Source organism: Vigna unguiculata, chromosome 8 (assembly GCF_037176805.1).
Source record: "Vigna unguiculata cultivar grain cowpea cultivar isolate G323 ecotype 2 chromosome 8, ASM3717680v1, whole genome shotgun sequence".
Taxonomy (NCBI): domain Eukaryota; kingdom Viridiplantae; phylum Streptophyta; class Magnoliopsida; order Fabales; family Fabaceae; genus Vigna; species Vigna unguiculata.
Window position 1 is genome coordinate 27,564,854 of NC_140799.1, and position 27,287 is coordinate 27,592,140.

The window sequence follows — 27,287 nt, forward strand, 5'->3', positions numbered from 1 at the left end:
AAGTGCAACACATACAAAGTGTGACTCATGTGCCTAGATCCATAATATACACCAATTTTCTAGAAACACGTGGAGAAATTGAATTTTCTTCCCATTTGCTCTTGAATTTCTTGGTCAAGACTCCCATAAATAGAACCATCCGCTCCTTATATGTTCACTTTTAAATAAACAGTAAATTGTTGCTAAATTTGCGTCTTCTACTTATTCCAAAATAATAAGAACTCTCTAGTGTGTAGGCTTCTCACAAATCATCTTCCCTTTTGAAGCTACTTTCCTTAACTTCAATTTGAAGCTCCAATTTGTCACTTCTCTTACTAAACCATCCTTCAACTTCAAACTTCAACATCCTACATACTTATCCATCATATATGTAAAATTAATATTCTTTTCTATTTCAAAATACACTACAAAAAAAATTGCATTTAACGGGGGTTATTTAGGGGAGGTTAATATAACCTTAACAATGGATTAACTTAACTAAGGTTTTTAAAATTTCCATTAAATTTCAAAGGTTTAGTGTTAAACCTCTATAAAATAGTGTAGGTTTTCAAAACTTCCGTTAAATTACAAAGGTTTAACTTTAAAAAATAGTATAGGTTTTTAAAACCTCCCTTAAATTATAAAGGTTTAATGTTAAATCTTTAAAAAGTAGTATAGGTTTTTAAAACCTTTGTTAAATTACAAAGATTTAGTTTTAAACCTCTAGAAAATAGTTTAGGTTTCTTTCAAACTCCAAGTTCAAACTCCATAAAATGTATACAATTATTACTTATAATATTTTTTGCCAATTTATTTCTATGAAAATATATGTAATGCTCCTTAAAAATTATTTATTAAAAAAATACGTGTAGATTATTTTATTTAAAAAAAAGCCTTCCACAATTAATTCACGTGAATTTTCTTATATAAAATTATCCTAAAGTAATTATACTTATTATGATTTATTTTTTAATAATTAAATTAAGTATTATTATCAAAATAAAGAAAAGGTGTTTTATTTTTATGATAATTTTTATTTTAAAAAATATGAAAGTAATTTTATAATAAATAAAATTAATTTGCAGCAAACCAAAGATCTATTTTTCAAATTACAAGACATTCTTCCTCTCACAGTCAAACGTTGTCCATCTTTCTTTTTCAACTACTTCACACGACCACGACACAGTATTTTCCGCATTTCCTAGCAACAATCTTACGCATTTTGCTTTCTCCTCTGCTCTTGGCAACATCATTTTTCTCAGTCTTTCGCTCCTGGCACATAGGTTCGAATTTTGATCTCAATGGTTCACTCTCTTTTAGGTTTTTGTTTGCACTTTCATTTTCTCTTCTTGCTCTCTCTCCCCTCTCGTATGCTTTCTCCGTGATTCACATGTTATTGAAATGGTTCTATTGTTAATTGCTATTTTATTTTTTACAGGTTCTAGTGTTCTGTCATTTCAAAGGTTCTATAATTTTCATAGGTAGGTTTTCTCACTTTTTCTCTGATTTTCATTTTCAGTTGTGGTTTAATTGTATTTCTTTTTTGTGTAACTCTCTCACAGACATATTCTAATCATTTACACAATAATCCTTGTTGTAATTTTATAGGTTAACTTTTTTGGTATCTTTTAACAATGTAAAAGTTAGTGAAAGGGGGAAGTAAGTTGTAATCTGCAGAAAGAATTGTAGTCATGTGGTGGTGAGAGTTGGAAAAGAAGGTGGTGTTATATATTTTAGTGCTATAAGTAGAGGTGGCTAAGTGGATAGTGGGAAACTTTTGCAAATTAAAAGTTCGCAGTTTGTGTTTTTCCCCTTTTTGGTTCTTTTTCATTTTGTTAAAATAAAGATATAATTCTGCTGCAAGCGTTTTTCTTTATGATATTTTTCATCTGTTAGGATTTTGTGTCTCTATTATTATTCTCTAAAATTAAGGAATTTATGGCCAAATTTGTATCTGTAATTTTTGTTTGATTTGATTTTAATGTTCTTTTATCTGTCATTGTATATGTATGCGATTGCTCGATGATGAATGATTTGCTTTAACCACACTAAAGAGAGGCTGGATGGGGTTTTCAGGGTTCCTTTCTTTTAAAATCTTGCAAAAGCACTCTGTATTAAGGATTATCATAAGATTTTAGACAGAATAATGGTTGATCTTGCCTTTATGAATAACTTTGAAAGTGAATAATTTTTCTAATCTAATGCATGAAGCTAGATAAAATTTTGAAAGTGGATAATTTAACTAACCTGATGCACTTTGTTTGCTTTGGATCCTGCATTTTCTCATAGTCGTTGGCATAAGTGAGGGATAAGTGAGGGATACATATGAAAATTACCCAACAAAAGAAATAGTTTTCCTTTATCCACAAATGTCAATATTTGTAAGAGTCCTAAGCTAAGTACATAAGCTTATATAACAACAAAAGTCAATAAAAAAAAACAAGGTAGTCAGGTGGTCGATCAAGACTCAAGTTAAAATATATAAGTAAAGAAGAAAAAGAAATACGACAATACAATAAAGGGCACATGTCAATCTGATGGAGAGAAAACAGAACAAAAATGTAGAACAAGATGTTGATTTCACCAAAAATATAGAAACAACACCACAACTGCAAGAGCTATGAGTTTCCATAAATGGATATGTTTACCAAAATCAAGGTGCTCTTTGCCCACAATGCTGTTAGGTCTCATGTTTGTTCTGAACTTCTCACAACATAAACCTAGCTATTCTTATTAAAAAAACCTATCTCAGACTAAAATACCAAAAAAAGAAAAAACAGAAAAAGGGTAGTGAGTGAGGGAATTTTCATTTTGTCAACAGTTGCAGGCACAATGGCCACAAATTTCTAGGCTGAAGGCCGCAATTCATAGTTGTGACTCTGCTATGCTGCTGCATAAAAAGGCTCCACTATAGGTTTGGATAGCATTCAAGGCTACTTTACAGTGGTGTAGTAATTACATGAATCAAACAATGTCCTAATTTTGTATCATAAATCATGCCCATGCATACTCATTGATAGTTTTCATCACAATTTTTTCTTAATCTTCCCCTACCACCAGTGATGTACTCTCCTAACCAGCGCTTCTGCAGATCTTTTCCATACATGCCCAACCTTAACCATAAGGACATCGAGAGATTCTCTAGAGGATAGGAAAAATTAAGGGAAAAAAATAAAGCAGATCTACATCATTGTACTTCAAATGATATATATATATATATATATATATATATATATATATATATATATATATATATATATATATATATATATATATATATAAGTTTGGAAAAAACTAATTCAGGAATGAAGCATCATAGAAACTATAACATTGTCCATTTAATATTTTAATCAATATATTCATTGTGATATTTTAGGAAGTTTTAGATTTCATTCTATCAAGATATTTTTGAACGCTTTCAATTTTATTCTGTCAAAATATTTTAGGAAGTTTCAGATTTTATTCTGATTGGTTTTAATTATGTAAATTGGTTGTATCTTGGTTTTATCACTAGTATATCAATCCTTTTGTCTCAGCGATTTGTTCTGCAGAAGAGGCTGGTCTTGTTTCCTAAACTATCCAATCAATGACTGCATATATATCAGATGTATGTAATGAGACTAAATAAGAAAGACTATTTTCTTCTAGACTAGAGAATGTTCAAATAAATACACGGTAAATACCTGTTTGTCTTGCTAAACAAACTCATGCACATGAAAGTACAAATCATTATTAGAATACTCCTATGAAACATACACCTTTTTTAATGATATTTAAAAAGAAAGAACCAACTTAAGGCCATAATCATGGAAAACTAGGAATGTAATAGCATAGGAATGACTATGGGAAAAGGAAGCCACCTTGATAAAAGCAATCGTGGTGGAAGGTAGGAAGACTTCTTCACAAACTGAAAATAACAATGTACCACATAACAAGATAAAATTATCTTGAAACTTGATGTTGTACAGCCACAAAAATGCAATGGAAAATGATACTTATTTGCTAACAACAAAAAGATGATCAAAATTACAAAATGTGTAGACAATAATACTTACTCCAGGTTTTCAAATGTAAGATGCATGTCTTTGAGTTTGTTCTACCTATTTACTCACTTTTCCCTAGGTCAATGAGATTTATTCTACTGACACTTTAGATAAAATGCATCAACCGATTCAAGTGTGAGGAAAATACATAAGAAAAAGGTAAAATATTTATTTTTACACCAAATAGTGTGTTAGGGTTGCATTACCTGAAAATGACCAGCTAGACGTCTATATTGTCTAAAGAGATGTCCCATTTCTCGAGTACCAACACCCATTTCCTCTGATGGAAGGTCCTAATAGAGATTCATCACAAGAATATACATGAAATAGAACTTGGATATGGCACAGTTAAAAGATGTAGAAAAATAATATGCTTTCAGTTACCTTGTTAGGCCCTAGGTAGCGATACATCTCACTCATGAAACTTTGGCAAAATCGCATAATATGCCAACTTATCAAAGTAACATTTAGTAATTATAAAACAACTGTAAGGGTGAATTCCTTTTCCCATAGGTATTGTTTTGGATCATATTCAACCCTGTATATTTGACCAAGTGATACCCTAATACTGTAATTCAATTAGCTAGAGAAAAGAAAACCATGGGTTGGATGCAAGTGATACCCTGATACTGTACAGTTTTATATTCTCTATCATGGCAGCTACAGAGCCAAATTCTGCTACTAAGGATAATAGTATTGAGTGCATTGAGATGGAAGGAAAAGCCCCTATGAAATTTAAAGAAAATCTAAATGATCATTTTCATACACCAAAAGGCCTTTGAAACCCTACAATGATCTTGGAGTTGACTAGTTAAAATGCCACTGTATAGTGAAGTAGCTGACAAAAGGTCACGGTAGTTGGGATTGTTTTGTGGCCTAGTTTTAAAAATAGATCCATGGTGATGGTATGGTGAAGGACGGGAAAACTTGAGGTCGTTGCTGCTGAAATGACATTGTTGAATTTCATTAGGACACACCAGTGCAGGGGCAGGTTTTCCAACCATTTCTTTTCTGTTTTTGTTGCCTAACTATTATGCTAATATATATCTACTTTCGCTAAAAACTTTTCGTTGCCTAACTAGTTTTGACGCCACCCTTCAATTTATATTACTATAATCATAAACTAAACTCAATAATCAACTTTTCTTTACCTTCAAACCCAAGTTCCCATGTTTGAATTTTAAAAATCACTTTAAGCTCTGTATAAATCAACTCACACCATTGCAGCTAAATAATAAATATATTTGATTATCTATGCCAACTAAAGCTCTAGTCTCCTCCTATAGCTAGCAAATTTAGATAAAATCAATGGATTCTTAGCATCTAGATTATTCAAGCCTACATACACTACAAGAAAAACCATTATTACCGACGGTCAAAATCCGTCGGTAATGGCCAAAATCCGTCGCTAAATCAACATTACCGACGGATCATCGACGGTCAAAAATTCATCAGTAAAATGCTTGTCTGTAAAATTTTACCGACGGAAATCATGTTCCGTCGGTAATTACCGACGGAAAAATCCGTCGGTAATTACCGACGGAAAATATCTGTCGGTAATTACCAAAAATCCGTCGGTAAATTAGTTACACTATTCATCTTCTTCCTCCTCCCTCTTTCAATTTTTTTTCGTTTTTTTTTCGTGGTCGCCGTCAATGTCGCCGCCGTCGCCGCCGTCGCCGCCGTCGCCGCCGCCGCCTCCGCCGTTGTCATCTTCTTCCTCTTTCTTCTTCTTCTTCTCCTTCTTCTCCTTCATCTTCTCCTTCTTCCTCTTCTTCTTCTCCTTCTTCCTCTCTTCTTCTTCTTCTTCTCCTTCTTTTCTTCTCCTTCTTCTTCTCTTTCTCCTTCTTTTTCTTCTTCTTCTTCTCCTTCTTCTCTTCTTCTTCTTCTTCTCCTTCTTTTTCTTATTTTCTTCTTCTCCTCGTCTTCTTATAAGGTGAGATTTGGGCGGAAAAATTCTCGCTTCTTTTACCGACGGATTTTTTCGTCGGTAAATCCATCGGTAATTCAAATTGCGGCGGGAAATTTCCCGCTTCTTTTACCGACGGAAAAATCCGTCGGTAAATTTGTCGGTAAAAAAAATTTGAATTATCGACGGATTTTACCGACAGATTTTTCTGTCGGTAAATGAAATTTTTTTTACCGACGAATTTTTCTGTCAGTAATTAAAATTTGAGAATCCGTCGGTAATTCAAATTTACAGACAGAAGTATATCCGTCGGTAAAATTCCGTCGGTAATTTCAATTTTTTTTGTAGTGATAATCTCTCTTTGCACAAACCTCAGTCTATCAACTCAGCAACAATTAAAATACTAACAGAGCTTAACAAATATTTTAACCCACACAAGGTTACTACTCACAAAGAGCTTACCAGACACTTGCTCACATAGAGCTAAATCCTCCTACTCAAACTCCTACTCCCACAGTAAACTTACAGAGTACACCTCACACGTATACTGACAAAGTCCACATGACCCTATTTTTTCACACAGAACCCACCTATGTATTGTTGAGACACACTATACATCATTCATAATCACAGAAAGGTCTTTTATTCTTAAGAATACAAAAAAACAAAAAGTAATAACTTCTTAATTAGAAGAACTGACATAGAGTTAACCTTCTTTTTACAATAGGGAGATATGGTTGGTATATTATTCATGGTTCTTGCTGGCTATAATTAAGAGTTGCACACAACTCACATATATATGCCTTCAGCCTTATTCTATAGATAGTAGTACAACAAGCATGGATAACTAATACAAACTCATGCAAATAACATTACATAACTTTGTTCTTTTGAAATGCCCAATTTGCTTCACTTTTGTCTGAAGGAACCCTAAGAGTTTTAAGAAATGGTCTTCCTCCTTTCTCAGTAGATTTTTGTTTCAAACGATGTTGTCTTTCTCCATACAAAATATCAGCAAGCCTTCATAACAACAAAAAAACATTAATCCCCCGTAAAAAAAGAATTAGTTACATTTACATCCTTTGGATTTAGTATTTGAAGTAATCCAGAAAAAATCTATTAATATAATAATTATAAAGGGATCAACACGAGGGAGAGAGTTATTACAATTCCTTTAACTTTTTAGAGCAAGGCTCAAGTTTGTTGGGGTATATGCCATTCAGGGAGGGCTTTTCTCAAGTTTGTTTAGGAAGTTCGTAATCTTATTTCAAATAGCGAGTATTTGTTGAGTGAGAAATGCTCACTCTAATTTGGTTTGAAATTTATTGAAAATTACAATTTTTTTGTGGATCTGTCTTTTATTTAGTGAGTGAGTCTCACTCATGATTCTGCAGTTTCAAAGAATTTTAACCAATTATAAAGAATGTGCTCATAAATGTGAAAATCAAAGATGTTAACTTAAGAGTTTGATGAGGGTGGTTTTAGACATAAATGTTCATGCAAGTCTAACAAACTACTGATTTGTAACTTTCGTGGTTTTGTATTAGACTAATGACATTGTGTGTAGATGATTAAATTCAAGTTTTTCTTTTGGTATTGTCAATGTGAATTTCTATTGATAATGTTGGTGAGCATAGGACTTTGATGAACGAGATGATCATCGTGATATTCAAATTCATTTGCTCATTTTTTCATCAGTCTTAGCATTGGATCTGTGGTTCTGGGAGATATTCTTTGGCACTGCAGTGAATTGGGTCTCAGAACTTGTTCAGTATGTTGGTAATTCACCAATGATATGATATCATCATTGGACTTAGAAAATACATACTAATTGCTAAATAGGATGAAAAGAATCTTGTATGTAAATATGATAAGTTTTGTTTTTATTCACAAATATTAAATTCAAGTTGTTCCCATTTCTAAAAGTGTTAAAATATACAATTGTTTGCATTCAATGCACTTTAGTAGTTAAATACATTGGCAGCATCTATTATTACAAAGCTTATGCAAAACTTGAGAGTCCATGCAAATCTGGATAGCTTGATTCCTATGTTTTTAGGAGTATTTTTTAATAAAGACTCATGTTAGGAGTTTCTAAGAGTTTATGTACTGTTAAAGTTATATCCAAATTCTATTGATTTACCTTTTAAGATCTATTGATTCCTATTTAGATCATTTTCTCTAATAGGGACCTTTAAGATAAAGAATTATCCATAGTAGAATTGTTTTGACCCTTATTCTCCTTTGATTGTGGGTGGAAAAATCAATACATTTTTTTATTCTTATATCATTAGTTACATTTTTTCCTTTATTAAATTTATTTTTATTCTCATTAACAAACTATTCTTAATGGATTTGGATAAGTCTTGGATTGATTTGCCTCGAAATACACAACAATACATGGATGGATTGAATAAATTTTTGGACTTTGCATTTGCTAATAAGAGCGTTAAGGGTAAGATAATTTGTCCATGTCCGAAATGCAATCTTAACAAATGGCAAACTCGAGGAGCAACATATGAACACTTAATTCTTCATCCTTTTCCAAAAGGGTATACATTTTGGCTTCTACATGGTGAGACAAATTATGTACAACATACGATTTCAACACCTCCAATTTTCCAATCGAATGAGGATACATGTTTTGCTAATGATCCCATATGTGGCATGGTTAATGATGCATTTGGGAATTTTGTAAACAATCATGACAATATGCGACCTGAATCAAGCCACATGATGCCTGATGAAATTGCTCAGTATATGAAGTTTATGCATGAGGGACAATAAAGTTTGTATGAAGGATGTGACAAATATTCTAAACTTTCTTTCTTGCTCAAATTGTACCATATCAAATGTCTATGCAGAATGACTGACAAGGCAATGTTAATGATACTGGAGTTGTTAGCAGATGCTTTTGATTATGCTAAAATCCCATCTTCATTCTATGAAGCTAAGAAAATCATTAATAAGCTTGGCCTTCATTACACCAAAATTGATGCTTGCCCAAATGATTGCATGTTATACTATGGAGAAGATAAAGATAGGGAATTTTGTATGAAATGCAATGAATCTAGATGGAAGAAAACAAAGAAGAGCAATAGTATTGTTGGTGTTACTAAAAGACAAAAGAAAGTTCTAGCTAAAGTTTTAAGGTATTTTCCATTGAAGCCACGCTTACAACGAATGTTTATGTCTTCTAAAATAGCTGAGCATATGCAATGGCATGCATCAAGAAGTACACATGAAGGCATATTGAGGCATCCAAGTGATTCTGAAGCATGGAAGAACTTTGATCTAATGAATCCTCAATTTGCTTCAGACCCTCGAAATGTCAGACTTGGTTTGGCTACTGATGAGTTCAATCCATTTGGTGATTTGAGTACATGTCATCGTACTTGGCCTGTTGTACTTATACCTTACAATCTTCCTCCTTGGATGTGTATGAAGCAAAGTTCATTCATTCTTTCCATGATCATTCCTGGTAAAAGAGCACCAGAAAATGATATTGATGTATATTTAAGGCCATTAATAGAAGAATTAAAAGAGCTATGGAACACTGGGGTTGAAACTTTTGATTCACATAAGAAAGAAGTGTTTCATATGCATGCAGCTATATTATGGACTATTAGTGATTTTCCTGGTCTTGGAACCTTATCTGGGTGGAACATATTGGGTTGGCTTGCCCTAGGTGTAATTTTGACACAACTCCTAAGAAGATTCAGGGTAAATTTTGTTTCATGAATCATCGGCGTTGGTTAAATGTAGGGCACAAATTTAGATTATGCCACAATCGTTTTGATGGAAGTGTGGAAACTAGAAATCCTCCTTTGAGAATATCAGGAACAAATGTCTTACAACAAGTTCAGAATCTTAATATTGTATTTGGGAAAGAACCAAAAGTTGAGGAACGTGGGAAAAGACAATGGAAAGGTCACCACCCTATTGATGGCCCTCTACAATGGAGAAAAAATAGTATATTTTTTAAACTTCCTTATTGGGTGAACAATTTATTGCACCACAATCTAGATGTTATGCACATTGAAAAAAATGTATGTGATAATGTGGTCTATACATTATTGAACCAAGGTAAAAAGTCAAAGGACAACCTAAAGGCACGAAATGACTTAATATTGGGGTGTTAGACCTAATCTTTGGCCTGATGCAAATAACAGATATCTTCCGGCTATATATACATTGACAAAAGAAAATAAACATAAATTTCTGGAAATATTGAAGAACATCACTGTTCCAGATGGCTACTCAAGTAACATTAGTAGATGTGTTGATGTCAAACAATCTAAGCTTGGAGGATTGAAAAGTCATGATTCTCATATTTTGATGGAGCAATTTTTACCTTTGGCAATGAGGAAGACGCTCCCTAAAGAAGTATGCTTTGTTTTGATTGATCTGTGTTCCTCTTTTAAGCACTTGTGCAATAAAGTTTTAAAAGTGGATGAACTTAACCAATTGCAAAATAGAGTTGTTCTTACATTATGTCACATGGAGATGTTGTTTCCTCCCGCATTTTTTACAGTCATGGTTCATTTGATTGTGCATTTGGTGGAAGATGCCAAGATTGGAGGACCTGTCCAATATAGGTGGATGTATCCCATTGAGAGATATTTGGGAAAATTGAAGTCTTATGTGCGTAATAAGGCTCAACCAGAAGGCTCAATAGCTGAAGGCTACCTAGCTGAAGAGTCCTTAACCTTTTGTTCCATATATTTAGATGGAATTGAGACTATATTTAATCGAATAAGGCGTGTTGATGACGAACCTGACACCATGGCATCTAGTGTAAGTGGTTTGTTTCCACCAGTTGGAAAACCAATTGGGGGTTTTACTTACTTCTCTTTATCAACAAAGGAAAAGTTACAAGCACATCGTCATGTATTGACTAATTGTGCCGAAGTTAACCATTTTCTTCAATAAGTACTTTATCTTTACAACTTTTTATAATTCATCTACATTGAGGACTAACCATGTAATTATTTCATTTATTTAAATTAGAGAATTTAGAGAAATTGTACGAAGAAAATTAAGAAGTCGTACACGATCATCCTCTATGATAAATAAGAGGGTTCATAGAGAATTTGTGGAATGGTTTTCTCGTCGGGTATGTCTAATTTACATTCTTAAATTTGATAATATTAAAGATATCCAATTATGTTGATCATATTTTTCTTTTTTTTTAGATAAAGAATGACTTAAATGGACCTTACTCATATGATTTAAAGTTCTTAGCTATGGGCCCAATTGATTGTGCAAAACGCTACAATGCTTACAATGTTAATGGCTTCAAGTTTTGTACGTTAGAGAGAGATCATGGACTTAAAACACAAAATAGTGGAATATTTGGTACTTTTGGGACAAGGAGCTATGCTAGTAGCATTGACAATCAAATGCAATTTGGGGGTGTGCCTTATTATGGAAAATTGGAAGACATAATTGAGATCAACTATAATGGTCGATTCTCTGTTACTTTGTTCAAATGTATGTGGGCTGATACAACTACTTCTAGAGGGATTATAACAGATGACTTGGGATTTAGATTAGTAAACTTTACACGTTTAATACACATTGGTGATAATGATGATGACGAACCACACATTCAGACTGCAGAAGCTCAAATGGTTTATTATGTAGTGGATGAATTAGATAAAAATTGGAGCATTCTTGTGCATCTAAAGCCACGAGACTTATATGACATTGGTGGAGATAATGATGTCACTTTCCATGAATGTGAACCATTTGAACAACAAAATTTGGAAACTTTATTTCCAGATGGAGAAGGGAATATACCATTAACAAGGTCATGGAGAAATTGAACAATTCTATATTAGTTTTTGTTTAAATTATCATCCATATTACTTATACATGCATTATATTAGATAATCATAATTTAATGAATGTGAATTGACTTGTATTAATGTTATTGTTTATAGAATTCTTGATGATGAAGAAAATATGCATGAAGAAGACTAATGACCTAGTTTCAATCCCTACCCAAAATAGAAGTGGCCAACCATCATCTACAATGTGTCCACCTGTGCCTCATCCATCTTGCCCAAGTAGGTTGACTAAGTTTCACCATGGGTTTCACCTACAGTAAGAATTGAAAAGTTTCACCTACTCATACTCCAGGGCCTAGTAATCCACCTCAACTTTCATTTCCGCCACAGTCCAGCATAACACCTCAATTTGCATCTCAATTTGGTATGATGATTATATTTCCATGTTAAAAAGTATCTTGCTTTTTCTTGTGTATTAATCTAATTATTATGCAGAAGGTCACATGAATTCTCATCCTATAGAGAATAATAATGAGCAACCTCCTCCCCCACCTCACATGAATTCAATGCTTTCAACATCTAAATCTAGTAAGATGTCTCATTTGCATATCATTTTGGTACTTTTAAATTTCATGTATTATCTATTTATTTAGTGACTTGAGTTAATTTTTAGAATGTTTGAAGAAGAGGTTGTTCTCCACTAGCAAGACCAATTCTGCACATGAATTTGAATTTGAATTTAATAATCAACTCAGAAATGAGTTTGTGCATGATTCTACATCTGAATCAACACCAAGGTTACAATCTGATAGTGAAGGGGAAGAAAATGTGGATATTGAGATGCAAAGTAATCAATCAAAGCATGTATCACGTAAAAGGTCATGGCTTGTTGATGTCATTGGTAAAATTGTTAATTTATTGATTTTTATGTGTAATTGTCCAAGCCATATAGTATTTGTGTTTTATGTCTATCTTAAACCAACAATATATTTCATATTTATTTTGACAGATGATGAAGGCACACAAGTTAGAAAACAATTAACATTGAATGATATTTGTTTTTTATCTTCCAATGAAAGGATTCTTGTGAAATGGAATAGTGACAACCAACCAATTGATGATAGCGGAGCATTGTTGAATAGGTTTTTAGGTCGTGTTGCAAGAAATGTTAATGCCTTTCCAATCAACTATCAAAGTTAGAGGAAGATTCCCAATGATTACAAAGAAGATATACTTAAGAAAACCATTCAAGTAATTGACCTATAATTTCTTTTATATGTTTTGATTCTTGTTATATGTCAAATGTTGTTAAACTAGTTGTGAAATAATTTTGAAGGCTAAGTTTCTAGTGGAATCTGATGCTCATGTGACATATATATTCAAATCACTTAACATAAAATGGAGTGAGTATAGACAACAACTATGACAACAAAGAGATGATGGAACACGTAATAGAGATGAAATTATTACAATGTGTCCAGAAGGAATGAATAGAGACCAATGAGCTTCTTTTGTTGACTACCGTTTAAATTCAAGGACTAAGATAATAAAAACTATCTTTTCTATTCTTTTTAGTGTTACTTTACTTATTTTTAGTAATTTTCTACATATATGCTTAGGAAATTGCCCAAAAAAATAAGGATAATAGAAAGAAGCAAACAGTTCCTCACACAGGTGGATCGAAAAGCATTGCACGGAAGAAGAATGAGATGGTAACTTTATTCATCAATCATTTTTGTTATATCACATATAATTCATGATTTTCTTAAGTTTTATAGGAGCAAGAGCTTGGTCGCAAAGTTAGTAGGGGAGAAGTTTGGGTAGCAACACATAAACATGCTAATGGGGAATTTGTGAATGATGGAGCAAGAGAGATTGGAGTAAGTATAAGTTTTCTAAAGACAAATACTAAATCAAATTGAATGTTACCTTTATTGATAACATTTTGTATTATTTGTAGGAAAAAATTAAAGCATATGAGACAAATACATCTTCCCTTTCACAAGATATATCAATTGAAGATTCACTAGCTCATGTTCTAGGAAGTAAAAAACATTGTGGTCGTGTCCGAGGAATGGGATTGGGACCTTGCCCTTCTCATGTGTTTGGATATACTAAGAATTTTCATTTTGGGACATCCTCATCTTGTCCTTCTTATTCAGAATTGCAAAATCAGGTTATTGATTTGGATTGTCATGTGTAGCAATATGATGTTGTTTGCTTTGGATTGTCATGCCAAGGTTGCAAATGTTGTTGTGTTGAATATTATTGGACACTATTAATGTTGTTGTGTTGCTTTGGATTGTTTTCTATAAGTAGGAGTAAGAATGTAGTATATTTCTTGTTGATAGATTGAGTGTTTTATAATGTTTATGTGTTTTTTACGATTTTAATAATAGATTGTGTTCTAATATAGGTCACTGCATTAAAGTCACAATTGGATGAACAAAATAAACGAAATGAAGAACGTGACAAAAGACTTGATGCAATCATGAACTTCTTTTCTCAAAATTATCAAGGTCAATTGCCTCTTGAGTTGACTATGTTCAATCCTGCACCGGTAATGTTTAAGACTGCATAACTTCTTTTATTTTTCAGAGTTTACATTTGTAATTATGATTCACATTTATATTGTAGGTTTCTGATCAAGGAAGTGTGCCAACTAATACAACAAGTTCTGGACATGAGGAAAATCATATGTGATAGTTGAAGAATATAATATAATGTGGAAGTTAATTGAATCATTTTATGTTTTGAGAACCATTGCAGTACTTCATGATAGTTTTTGCTGACTAATATTGTATTTGAATTTGAATTTGAATTCGTATATTTGTTATACTTTGATATACATTTAGTCATCTATAAATAATTTGTCAATTTGATGAGTTTATATCTATTTAGGTATAATTTCATTAAATATAGATTAAAAAATAGAATAAATGTAAATAATTGTGATTGAAATATATATATATATATATATATATATATATATATATATATATATATATATATATATATATATATATATATATATATGAATACATAAATGATAAATGAGTAAAAAAATATAATAATAATAATTTAAAAATCTATGGTACTTTACGGAGGTTTTGAAACCTATAGTATTTTACGGAGGTTTTGAAGCCCAAGGTATTTTAGGGGGTTTTGAAACCCATGGTATTTTATGGAGGTTCTGAAACCTATGTTATTTTATGGAGGTTCTAAAACCCATAGTATTTTATGGAGGTTTCAAAATTCATGGTAATTAATCGGGGGTTTTAAACCCACAAAACTTAACTAAGGTTTTAAAACATATGTTAAATACAAGAGGATAAAAAACCTCTGTTATTGATTGGTGTTTTTCGGGGTTCGTAAAAACCCCGGCTAACACATTCTCCAAGGATGGTTTAGCGGGAGAAATGGAAACCCTGGGTAAAGAACTTAGTAGAGGTTTTAACCTAGGGTAATATAAAAATAAACCTCCATTAAAAATATTTTTTCTTGATATTTTCTATTTATTTCAAATTATATCTGAAAAATACAATCCATGGATTAATTTTTTTTCCGTTACATTGTGTATGCTTGAATATCAATTGTGGAATTTTAAAATATTTTTACTTGTAAGTGCGGATTTTTTTTTTTATCATTATTATGTCTTCAAATTTGAGAATATATTTGGAGTTCTCAAATATATGTTTTTAATTTGATCCAAACGCAACTTCTATTATTGTCTTTTGATATCTTTAACGGTCGAATAACAAAACACTATAGAGCAAAGGCTAACTTAAATAAACTTTTTTTTTTCTTGGAAATTGAAAATATAACTGATTTTTTTTCCTTTTCAAAACATCATCAAAACTACCCTTACTTTGATATAGATTGGGAACTTCCGTTTCCAAACGGTCCTATCTAACATTTAACATTGTTTGGACCTAAGATGATGCAACCAATCTCGCATATTGAATATCTCAAAATATTTGAATTATGCAAAGTTAGTAACTTCAATGGGCAGCAAGATTGAAATTTTTGTAATAATTCAATCACAAATAATCAAGCTAACATATATGCGTTAGTCAAGCGGTTTCTTCAAGGTTGAAATATAATTTGCAGCATAAGCCTTTAAGCAAAACTTTCGAACGTACCTATGCCTTTACGCAATATATATTATTAAGTTGTTTCATCATTTTAATTTTGTTCCATCTTAATATGTAAACATTTTATATTCAGTACTATATGTTTACTATGTGTGTAAATGAATTAAATGATTAATTAATTAGATAGCTATTCTAATCATTAAAGTTCTTTTACTCATGTTAATTAATGTATAAATAAATAAGATTGGGACTAACACTAACACTTCAAATTAATATCAATTAATTGGAATATAGATTTTGATTAAGCGAGGAATTTTATTTTTGGTCTAGCTGTTGTTTCTTCTTTTTCTTTTTTTCTTTATTAGTTGTTCATAATAAAATTTTACGTACACAAATTATATATTTTAAAAAGACTTGCCGTTAATCAAATTTTTTAAATGCTGTTTTTCATTAATTCAATAACTGAACAATAATTCTTATAAAGTTATAATATGTTTGATGGTCAATATAAAAGTGCTTATCCAAAAATAAAAAATATTTATACAGAAGTAATTAAAGATTCTAAAACTCGACTTATATATCATGCACAACTTCTTATGAGATGAGAATGTGGAATATCGTTACTTCTGTGAATTTTGTTTTATTTTTAAATTACATAAAATTGTGTTTTTGAAATATGTAGAATTTGAATGGACTTGTCACTTGATATAATTTAATATTCAACTTAGTGAAATAAAGTTACTCTACCCAATTTTACGTTAATTACTTATTCCAAACTATAAAAAGCAACTAATTACTTAAAATATAAGTTGAGTAGCTCAAATCTAACATGATTTCAACAATCATATATGTTTAAAATTACATATACATGTTGTTGGATGGCGTAATGAGAGTGACAATAAAAGGAAGAATAAATATAATATTTTTTTAATATTACTTATTATTATTATTATTATTTATTATATAATCATGAATATTTGATTATGTAATGAATGTAAATGATTGTCACAATATAATTATTGTATTTTTGGGCAACAAATTGTGAATACTTGTTTTTTCATTTAGGTATTTCTTCTCGTTTCCGCATATTTTTCAGTCCCATTCATTTTTATAAATGAAAGCAAATATGATGTAAAAATTATTTTATAATTAATATTACACATAGATTGAGTGATTACGTAAAACAAATCAAATATTTAATTTAATTTTTAATAAATTCGTCAAAATAAGCTTGCAGTGATGACTCAGATTAACCTACTAAAATATAATCAGGTTGGTTTAGGAAGGGAAAGTTTTCATGTAGATTCCAACCCTCTCTACACTTGTGTACCTTAAAACCATACATGGTTTTTATTTTAGTTTATATGATATTTGTATATATAAATGAACTTTAATGTATAATACTTACTAAATAAAAGGTTCGATGAATCCAACCATTAATACTTTTTCAATATATATATATTTTTAATAAGATAATCAATAACAATAATAAAGTGTGCACATTTGATGAGATAAGTTTATGTTTTAATTGGTTTTAAGCCACCCACTGATTTCATTATTTTCTTTGAGACTCACATGTCACATAATTAATCATATTAAATGATCGAAACGACAAATATTAAAAAAAGAAATTGAATATTATATTAGAAAATGAAAATGCCGCTAACACATGTTGCATGAAAATGTATGAAGTTGAAAACAAATGGAATAAGAATAAATCAGGATTTAAATAGCGGTGGAAAGGAATATGTATGTTTAAAACAAGAGTTGTGGTTTCCCTTTCACTTTTTGTGTGATAAATTTGAATGAGGTTATTATTATTTATTAATGAGTAAAATAATTGATGTGGAAGATAGGTTTTTGGGGTTGTCTGGGTAAAAGTTTGCATAGTTGCATCCACACAACACATAACACATAGACATCCTTTTCGGGGTTTCACATTCATAACCCCCTGCCTCTCACACTGTCCCTCTCACCATTCACTTTGAGTTTGACCCGTTGCCAGCCACCGCCACCATCCACTCTCCACCATCTTCATCTTCCAAACCTTAAATAACCAACTCCTTTCCCCTTTTTCCATTTCCAAAACCCTAATTCTCTCTCCTTCACACTCACACTGCCAGATCTACATCATCTCCCTATGCCTTTTTTTCTCTTCTTTTTATACAACACAATAACCCTTTTCCCCCGACTGAAAGACAACCAACAAAAGATTTCCTTCCATTGTTGCAGTGCAGATCAGGGATTCCATCCAAAGATACGCTTCTTCCCTTTTTCAAAAACCCTTTCTTATTACCCACTCTCTCACACTCATTCATTCATTCAAAAACCTCTCTCCTTTTCTTTCCCCTTTCTTTCTCTTTCTTCACCGCTTTTTGCTTAATTTCCAAGCTATGGATTCTGGCAACAGTGGAAGTATCTCTTCAAGTGGCGATGAAGAATACGATTCACGACCTCATCACACACTCCTCCCTCCAACCTTCCTCACCAATAATCACCCCTCCCAATTTCTTTCTTCTTCTTCTTCTTCTCATTACCAACACCACCCTCACCCTTCTTTGTTCGATCTCTCTTCAACCTACCTCCACGCCCTCTCTCAACCAAACTCCTCCTTCCTACACTTGGACACCGCCACCTCATCCTCCTCCCACCCCCCGAGATCTCAACCCGATTGCACCCACCCTTCAGGAGTTAACGTTGCCTCCTCACCCCAAACCACAACAAACATAAGCCAATGCTTGTTGGGTCCTCAGGTTGGCCTCGCCTCCGACAATGCCAGATCGCAGGAGCCAATCTCGCTTGAACCCGGTAGAACGGTTAACAACGTTGGACGTAACTCCAAGAAGCGAACCAGAGCTTCCAGGAGAGCACCTACCACTGTTCTCACCACGGACACTTCTAATTTCAGAGCCATGGTTCAAGAGTTCACTGGAATCCCTGCACCACCCTTTTCGGCTTCTTCCTCCTACTCTCGGAGGCTCGATCTTCTCACTGGCTCCTCCTCCCTCAGAACCACCTCTCACTTAGACGCAACCACGGGTCCTTTCTACCCTTTGCGTCCTTCGCCACAAAAGGTAAATCATCATCATCATCATCATCATCAAAACCCATTGCTTTTATCTTCCTCATCATCGCCCTATAATAACATGGTTGATGCTATAACTCCCACCACCACCACCACCAACAATTCTTCATCTAACAACAACAACAACACCACCACCATCAACTACCAACAACAACTTCCTCCTGATTTGGGTATACCCTATCATCATAACCCACAAAACATCATGCTCAGCATGCAGAACCACCCCAACCTTGCATTCAACCCTCCCCCACCCCCTCTTCACCCTTTTGGCCAGGCAGGGTTTAGTGCAAAGTTACCATCCATTGAGGATCTGGGTATGAGCCATGGTCAGGTTAATAATAATGCAAATTTTGTCTCAAGTGGGATATCGGTGCCACTGAGGAGTGTTAACGTCGATGGAGGAGGAACAAGAGATGTTTCGTTAAGGTCATTGGATGGTGGTGGTAGCTGCAAGTTGAACTTCGCTGTGGCTTCTGCGTCCACTAGCTTGAACCGTGAGAATAGCACCTTACCAAATAACAACAACAATAATAACCCTACAACTAGAGGGGAAGGTACCGTGGATTCCTGGATTTGTTCTTCTGATTAGACTAAACCCGGTACAGAAACTTGTTATCATTACATGGTAGAATATGATGCTGCAATGAATTAAGATCGTGATCATGATGATGTTGATGATAGTGGGTGTTGGTGGTTAGAATTTGCAGCTAACATCTTTCTTCTTTTCTTTTCCTCACCTTTCCTTTTTCTTTCCTTTCTTCTTTTTTTTTTCTCTCCCTTTTGTTTAAATATGTTGATATTGTCAAAAAATTCTGTAGCCACCGTTATGAGATTAATTTAATCATGTATGATATATGTGTAAATTAAATATATATACTTCCTTTAATATCTATATATATAAATATTATTATATATTACATGATGACCAAATGATGTTTAATGTTATTGCAGAAACATAATGGTAGCTAGTTGTAGCATATGATTGTACTTTGATTAGTGTTTGATAATGATGCTGATCATGGTAATTATAAGGGTGGGTGGTGATAATTTTATACTAGCAGACTACATTGTAGAGTAGGTTATTATTATGATTATTGGGAATCCATAGTTTAGTTTACTATATAGTTTATTGCTAAAGGGAATCTGCGGCTAAAATCCCCAATAATAAGAAAAACTGTTCCTCGTACGAACCCTTGTCTAGTGCTTGCTATAAGAAAACATTAAGAAGCACACTATTCACGAATAGATAAGTCGGTGAGTGGCCGAGTGCTGCCATCAACTGAGGAGCATCATCGATTAAAGCAGAGAGAAACAAAGAACGAAAGAGAGAGAAAGAGAGAGAAAGAGAGAGATTGTGTTTGCAATTTGCAAAGTTTCAGGTTGATGTTGCTGAGAACGCTCCCTTGTATTTCGGGTTCTAGTTACTGTCCCAAGGTTGAAATGTTGGGTGCAATCTCTCTTTGTCTTTGTTGTCCAAATCTGAAATTTTCCAAAGGTTTGTACTCAACTTTTGTCTTCGTCTTTCATTCTCTTCTGTTTCTTCTACCTCTTACGTGTCCCTCCAATGTGAACTCTTCCGGGTTTTGTTGAATGTTCAATGCCTCGTAATATTCCCACTCTGGCCGTTATTTGACGTGAGCCTAATGAAGATTAATGCAAAAATGTCTACTTTCTTGCACCACTGTTACGTGATATGTATGTGGTGTGGCTGCTCTTTTTCTATAATTCTTAGGTTATGAATATAATATTATTTTCTTTGCGTTAATTATCTTATTTTTAATTTCACTCACTGTGTGTACTATAATTTTTAATAAATAATAATGAATCTACATTTGAACTACATATATTGCTTTTGGAAGAAGGTCATAAATTTAGCCAAAACTCTATTATGGTCTGTGTCTTGGTTTTGCATTTTTCTGTTTCTTTAATGAATAAAGCTTAAATAAAGAGTTCTAAATGTTGTTTTAGTTTTCGACAAGAAATTAAATAAAAGCTAAATCTAATAATGAAATTAATTATTAAAATAAAGCTCAAATTTTCAAAGATGAAAATATCACACTTAATTTTATTTTATTTTTTCAGTTCCTCGTGCTCTCTCGCAGGACTTGCAAAATACGTGGTGGCTTTGTGATACTTTTCAGATCTAGTCACAAACGGAAGATATTTCGCAGGAAAAGTATTCCATTAATAATAATAGATGATATATTCCATGGTACGTTTTTATGTTACTACTCTTTCCTTGATTTGAATGTATTTCGGCTTACTTTTCAACTATGAATGATATTTGCTTGTGGAGCAATTGGTGGCAAGATTAGTGGTTTCTTTTACCTGCCAAGCACGATTATAAAATTTCATCTATGCCCTTCAAAACTTCTAGACCTACAATATTAATATTTGCATCACAACCTGATAACTTTTATACATGTAAAATATGAATTTCCCAAAAGAAAAAAAAATTTATTAAAATGTCATCTATATGAAACATAAACCGTCCATGTAAAATCATGCAATTTCATTATCAAAGAACATGTTCATATGATTGCAAAACTGTTTTATATGAATTTTCTGTACAAATACATCTCCATTCCAATCCGTATATAGTGTAACATTAACGACATCAACAAATTGTCACTTCCTTCATAAATCGTTTCTGTATTCGAAATGATAGAGGGACAATTTTTTTTCTGGAGTTCTGAGAGAATCATGGTACACAAGAAAAAAAACACTAAAAAGGGTGACATTAAGAATTAACAGTATTTTATTACAAAAAAAAAATTATTGTTGTCTTAGACAACTAAAAAAATGTTAACCTAAATGACAGACATGTCCTTCATATAATTTGTTTTGAAACAATTCGGGGCAAAGTTGTGGCAAGAGAAAGAATAGTACAAATTTGTGCTTATAAAACGATCTCCCTCAAAACAAGTTACTCGGCTTAATCTAGATAGATAATGACATACACAGACAGACTTGTTTTTTTGTTTTCTTCACACGTTACTTTACTTCTTCTTTTTTTGCTGTAAATGCAATAAAAATAAAAATGTAGCAAGCACAGGATCGGAACAAAAAGAAAAAAGGAAAACAAATACATTATAACTACACATTGAGTACAAAATAGAGGTCATTATAGAGTCAGAATTTGACCTTTTGGCATACTTCTAAAAAAAAGAAGCAAATAATTTAGAATTGTCTAAACATCTGCTGCTAGCACATGTGCCTCTGTCAATTTTGGGAAATTTCTCAATTGCATTAAAATTCTAATGCGCATTTCTTAATCACGCAGTTCAATAGTATGTTTTCTTTTTTGTGGCCCCTTTGCTGTTATTATCATGGTGTGTACAAAGGAAGTTATGAGTTAAATAACACTAGAACACTTAGGGATACCATAAATAGACAAACCATAAAAAGTACGAAGATGCAATGCAACACGCATTACAATCAGCTATCATTGGTAGAGTGTAAATAAACCTCAAGGATCGTGATCCACACACGCCCTCGTGTTTCTTTTTCCTCGGAGACCGGAAAAAGAGAAACGATTCTCAACATTGCTTGCATAAATGCACACATAATATGATATTAGTGGGTGCCAAGCATCTTTTCTACTTGTTCAAGGGTTTAAGCATGAAAGATTGGTTTTTGTTTAGAGGGGTTGATTGGTTTGGTAATGATGTGGTGAGAAGGTAAAAAGTTATTAAAAATTCAAATATGAGTCTAAATTTACATCGAAGAAAGATAAAACGTTATTATATTACTATTAAAAATTTTCATATTACATTGAATTTTTCTTACAAATTTGTCAAAAAAGTTTGCAAGAAAATATTTTTTTTTTACTTTTCTAAAAATCTTAATTGTCAGGTAATTCCGTATTAATTCTTTTGTGAAAATTATTTCTTACAAAATTATAAAATTCGTAAATATTTCTTATAAAATTTATTTTGGAAAATATTTTATACAAAATATTTTGTAAAAAATTTGGTAACAAATTTTTACAAATTTTTTTAAAATAACAAAATTTATAAGTATTATTTTAAAAAAAAAATTCAAAAAAAATTTAATAAAAAATATGAATTTTTTTTAATAATATATGATCATCAAAACTCATAAACGTATTATCTTAATATTTTAAATTAAAAATAATGTTAATTCTTTATTTATATATATATATATATATATATGCAAGACTCATATTTTAATGGTGTTTTATCTCTCCGGTTATTTTTAAGGAATAGTTTATCAAATTTGAAGGAAATTATAAGGGAAAGGTGTTTGATTGAAAGAGGAATTGAATGAAAGGAATTAAAGAATGATGATGATAAGAAGGGATTAGGGTAGGGGAATATGAAAGAAGAGGAGAGAGATGGAGGATTTGGTGACATGTGAGTGTTGGGGCATAGGAATGATGGTGGTCCATGACAGAGAATAATCTGGTGTGTGGCAATGATGAACCCCCTACCCTCCTCCAACTTTCTTCCCCCAATTTCTTCTATGCAGTACTCTGTTCTGTTGTTCTCAGTTTTCAGTGTCATGTTGTGTAAGAGTGAGTGACACTGCAATCAACACATGCTGAATTCCTACTAATTGCACCCTTCGCCTTTTCATTTTGTCCTCTATCTATCAGTTTTTTAAACCAACCATCTTATTGGCTTACAATTTTACACCCTTTTCTTTTTCTATTTTCTCTCTTCATCCCATGTTGTGATTCCATTCTTGTCGTTTTCGCCTTTTAACTCACTTCCAAACACCATACTTGTTTCGGAATTGCTTCACTCTCTTTTTTTTTTCATGCAGTAATTATTGCCCCCTCATCCTATATAACTTAATGTACTTTCTTTTATCATCAATTTTTAAACTAAGGTTATCTATGTGTTCAATTTGTTTTTCTTATTCGTCGATGTTAAGCTTTTGTCGTTTTTAATACAAAACCATACATTTATTATACTTAATAAAAATAAATAAAATATATTTAATGTTTCACCAAAATTATAAAATATCTTTTAAAATTTATTATCATCTCTTTTTCTGAAGTTCAAGGCTTATCGGAAGGAGTAGATGTCATGAAAGGTAATATAAATTCTCTAAATAAAAATAATATAAATAATTATATGTGAAAAATCTATTGGAAAAACAAAATAATAATGAAACATGAGCTAATATATATAAAAAATTAACATTGCTTTTAATTTATAATATGTCAATATTCAACTACACTTAAACTTACACTTAAATTTTTAATACTTTTTAATTTTGATTTAGTAATATTTTTTTAAAAATTTATTTATTTATTTATTTTCGTCCTCTTAAGGATAGCACGCTTCTGATGTATATAACATATTTGCTTCTGGTTTATAACATACATAAATTTTAATTAAATTAAAATGAATTACTTTAAATTAAATTTGATATTTTGTATTTTTGATAAATGCTTTTGAACTTTAGCTTTCCTCCAACTACTCTATGAAGTAATCAATTTGCATTGTTTTATTATCACTAATAATTATTTAGAGCATAACATTCACTATCTTAATTAATTTTATTTGTCGTGTTAGAATAGGTGTGATTTAGATTTGAAACAGAAATAATTTTTCAAAGTCAAAATACTGCCTAATGAATTTGTGAGTAAAATTGTTTTATTTGACTTTATGTATTCAAAAGTTACTTTATTAGTTTTTTTTTTTCAAATAATTATGATTGTGGGTGTGGGTTATGCATTACATTAAATATACTTAATTTAACGAATTAATGGTGATAAAATGTTCTTGTTGTTGCACGCTATATTAAATAGTGGTTTGTGCTCGTTTTTTGACCAACAAACCTAATGTGTCTAACGCTGATTAAGCAATTCAGGGTTTATCATACCAAATTGTATAATAATGTTGTTATATATTATTCGTAAGATAATATTTTTAATTTTATGCCTATGTGAAAAAATTATACTTATTATATAAAAAGTAAACTTTACTTAATTATAATTTTGATTCTTATAGTTACAAATCCATAACTTTAATATCTAATTTTCCTTAACTTTGTTTTTTATTAGTCGTAAAATATTTTTTATGAATGTTTTTCCTAACCTCACTTGTAATATCTCACATGTAATATAACCTTAATAATAATAAGAAGAAAAGTGAATGAAAACCTTATATCCAAATGTATATTATAATCTTAGAGAATTTAAAAGAAAAAGTGAAGTGAATAGTTGAACCTATTATGTGATGATACGTGTAGTACATAGAGAATTAAGCATGTGGGGAAGTTTGGAGTAAGAATGGAAATTTGAGTTGAGTGCGTTTGTTATGTATGTTTAAAGTTTAAACAAAGAAGGAAAGAATAGTAAGAGATTTTTGAAAACTTTGGTGCATAACATTTAATTAAAATTAAAGTGGTGAAGACTAATAATGTTGTAGACAGAAAAATCATCCCCTTTTCACCGTTTTTCCCGTTTCTTGTCCCTCCTTGTTCCACCAAATTGTTTTAAGTGGATAACATTTATGTAAGAGTGATCATATCTCAAGCTTATGCAACCAAGTTTAAATGCTCTAACATGTTTAATTCCGATTTACGACACACATTTCTTTAAAATATATTTGAATTTAGTTTACATAAATTTTAAAACAAAAGAATGTTGAATGTCCACATTAACTAAAAATAAAAATGAATTTATAATATATAAATGAATTATAACTTTATTTTATAAATTAATTTTATAGAATTAAGTTATATTTAAAATTAATTTATTAAAATTATCTAAAATCTATTTTAACAAAATTATTGCTTTTATATATATAATACGAATTTATAGTATATAAGTGGATAAGAACATTAATTTATAGATAAATTTTGTATGATTAAGTTAAATTTTCAAACGTATTATTTAAGAAAAAGAAAAGTAATTTAATTTTCAAAATTTTACTTACTAAATTATTCTTTCATTTTTCTTTTTTCTGTTAAAATGTTCACATTCTAATATGTTTGTCTGTGTTACTATTATTGCTTGTAATATTATCTTATTAATTTTTGTCATTACTTTCATTATTTTTATATCTATAATTGTTGTCATAATATATCTTTTTAGGTTTTGCTCATTAGATCAGTTACACTTTAATATCATGAGAAGTTGTTAATTTGTTAATGTTTTCTTTGTTGAGAATTATAGTTTCTCAACTCCTATATCCTTGATTTGTTTAATTTCTTTTTCAATCCATTAAATATAAATTTGTTAGAAGACTTTGGTTTTGCATTTGTGTAAGGAGACTCGATTAAGGATACTTAAGTTAGATTCTAAGTTTTTGAAGAAATTATTTATGAATAAAATATTTATAATTGTCAATAATTGTTTATGGTAATTCATGTTAATAGATGACATATTTCCAAACCAATTTTTGAATTTGTTAATTAATGATTATGACTTAGGGTGCAATTTCTATTCATTTAGTGAAACAATAGGCACAATTAAAATTTTAAGCTAGTATTTGGTTATGATGGAAAAAGATTCGGGATTGTCCATTGCTCAAATGGTGAAAACTCAAGGTGTTCATGTATTATGTAACTCTTCTAGATTTAAACTGTATATATAGGACAAAATTTTTGACATTATTGCATTTATGAGAAAAAAAAAATTAACGTCAACCTTGAGAGTGTGCCAATAATTTTGCATCACTCGCAGAATATCTTGAGAGAGATATTGTATCATTGTTGTCGTCCACGTTAATTTATTGAAATTAATGTAGAGTGTGTCATTAATATATACTTCATATCGAAAAAGTTAAAATTTCTCAAATGAGTGTTGAATGTTGATTTTACCTTTTAGTGTAGGCTAATACTATATTTCTTCTTTTTTACAAGAACTAAACTTATACTTAACTTGATAACACCTAATTATAATAATATTAAATTGAAAAACATAAGTAGAAAAACAATGTCTTCATTTAGATATTGAAACATATGCTCACATCTTTTATTCACTCAAATTAAATATCATACTTTATTTTGCCTTGATTCTAATTATTTTCTCAGAGAACATTTCATATTGTTCAACAAGTAACCAAAATTAGATTTAACTCACAAATCTACAAGTTTGTTAAATTACCAAAAAAAAAGTGTACTCTTTAAATTAGTTGTAATGCATAAATTATTTATAAGTGGAGGTTAGATACATGTAGTGTTTGAGTGTAAGGTAATTTTATAGAATAAAAGATATATTTGTAATTTGATCTGAGACAGGAAGATCAAAGACATTATCTTTGTCAGCCCCCAAGCAACCCGGAATGCTTTTCCTAACCCCACTTGTGCCCCACTTCTCATACTTCAACTATACATAGCTGCATCATTTCTTAATACTTGTTCCTCAATAAAGTGAAAGTGTAAGACTTTTGTTAATACATGTTG

The 27,287-nt window shown here is 31.2% G+C and overlaps 2 protein-coding genes, 2 long non-coding RNA genes and 2 pseudogenes across 5 annotated transcripts; all 6 read left to right on the forward strand.

Annotated features, from left to right (window-relative positions):
- Nucleotides 1-1,125: 1,125 nt before the first annotated feature.
- Nucleotides 1,126-8,031, forward strand: LOC114193064 (uncharacterized). The gene is made up of 3 exons (XR_003606215.2): nt 1,126-1,262; nt 1,418-1,460; nt 7,630-8,031. It is a non-coding gene; the product is annotated as an uncharacterized LOC114193064 (long non-coding RNA).
- A 311-nt stretch (nt 8,032-8,342) lies between these two features.
- Nucleotides 8,343-10,893, forward strand: LOC146884303 (uncharacterized; annotated as a pseudogene).
- A 260-nt stretch (nt 10,894-11,153) lies between these two features.
- On the forward strand, nt 11,154-11,867 carry LOC146884304 (uncharacterized). Its single transcript, XM_085665479.1, has one exon. It carries the CDS (start codon nt 11,178-11,180, stop codon nt 11,757-11,759), a length of 582 nt encoding a protein of 193 aa, XP_085521605.1. The 5' UTR covers nt 11,154-11,177; the 3' UTR covers nt 11,760-11,867.
- A 1,327-nt stretch (nt 11,868-13,194) lies between these two features.
- Nucleotides 13,195-14,594, forward strand: LOC114195671 (uncharacterized; annotated as a pseudogene). Its single transcript, XR_014984087.1, has 6 exons — nt 13,195-13,264; nt 13,341-13,435; nt 13,502-13,603; nt 13,684-13,899; nt 14,140-14,283; nt 14,361-14,594. The product of XR_014984087.1 is annotated as an uncharacterized LOC114195671 (transcript).
- Nucleotides 14,595-17,921: 3,327 nt separating this feature from the next.
- On the forward strand, nt 17,922-19,819 carry LOC114193798 (uncharacterized). Its single transcript, XM_028083739.2, has one exon. The coding sequence runs from the start codon at nt 18,211-18,213 to the stop codon at nt 19,489-19,491; it is 1,281 nt and encodes a 426-aa protein (XP_027939540.2). The 5' UTR covers nt 17,922-18,210; the 3' UTR covers nt 19,492-19,819.
- A 413-nt stretch (nt 19,820-20,232) lies between these two features.
- Nucleotides 20,233-21,229, forward strand: LOC114193226 (uncharacterized). The gene is made up of 2 exons (XR_003606241.2): nt 20,233-20,397; nt 20,985-21,229. It is a non-coding gene; the product is annotated as an uncharacterized LOC114193226 (long non-coding RNA).
- Nucleotides 21,230-27,287: the final 6,058 nt, after the last annotated feature.

Bases quoted from the DNA above. Each gene is read 5' to 3' on its own strand.
- LOC146884304 (XM_085665479.1), top strand. From the start codon at position 11,178: ATGGGCCCAATTGATTGTGCAAAACGCTACAATGCTTACAATGTTAAT.
- LOC114193798 (XM_028083739.2), top strand. From the start codon at position 18,211: ATGGATTCTGGCAACAGTGGAAGTATCTCTTCAAGTGGCGATGAAGAA.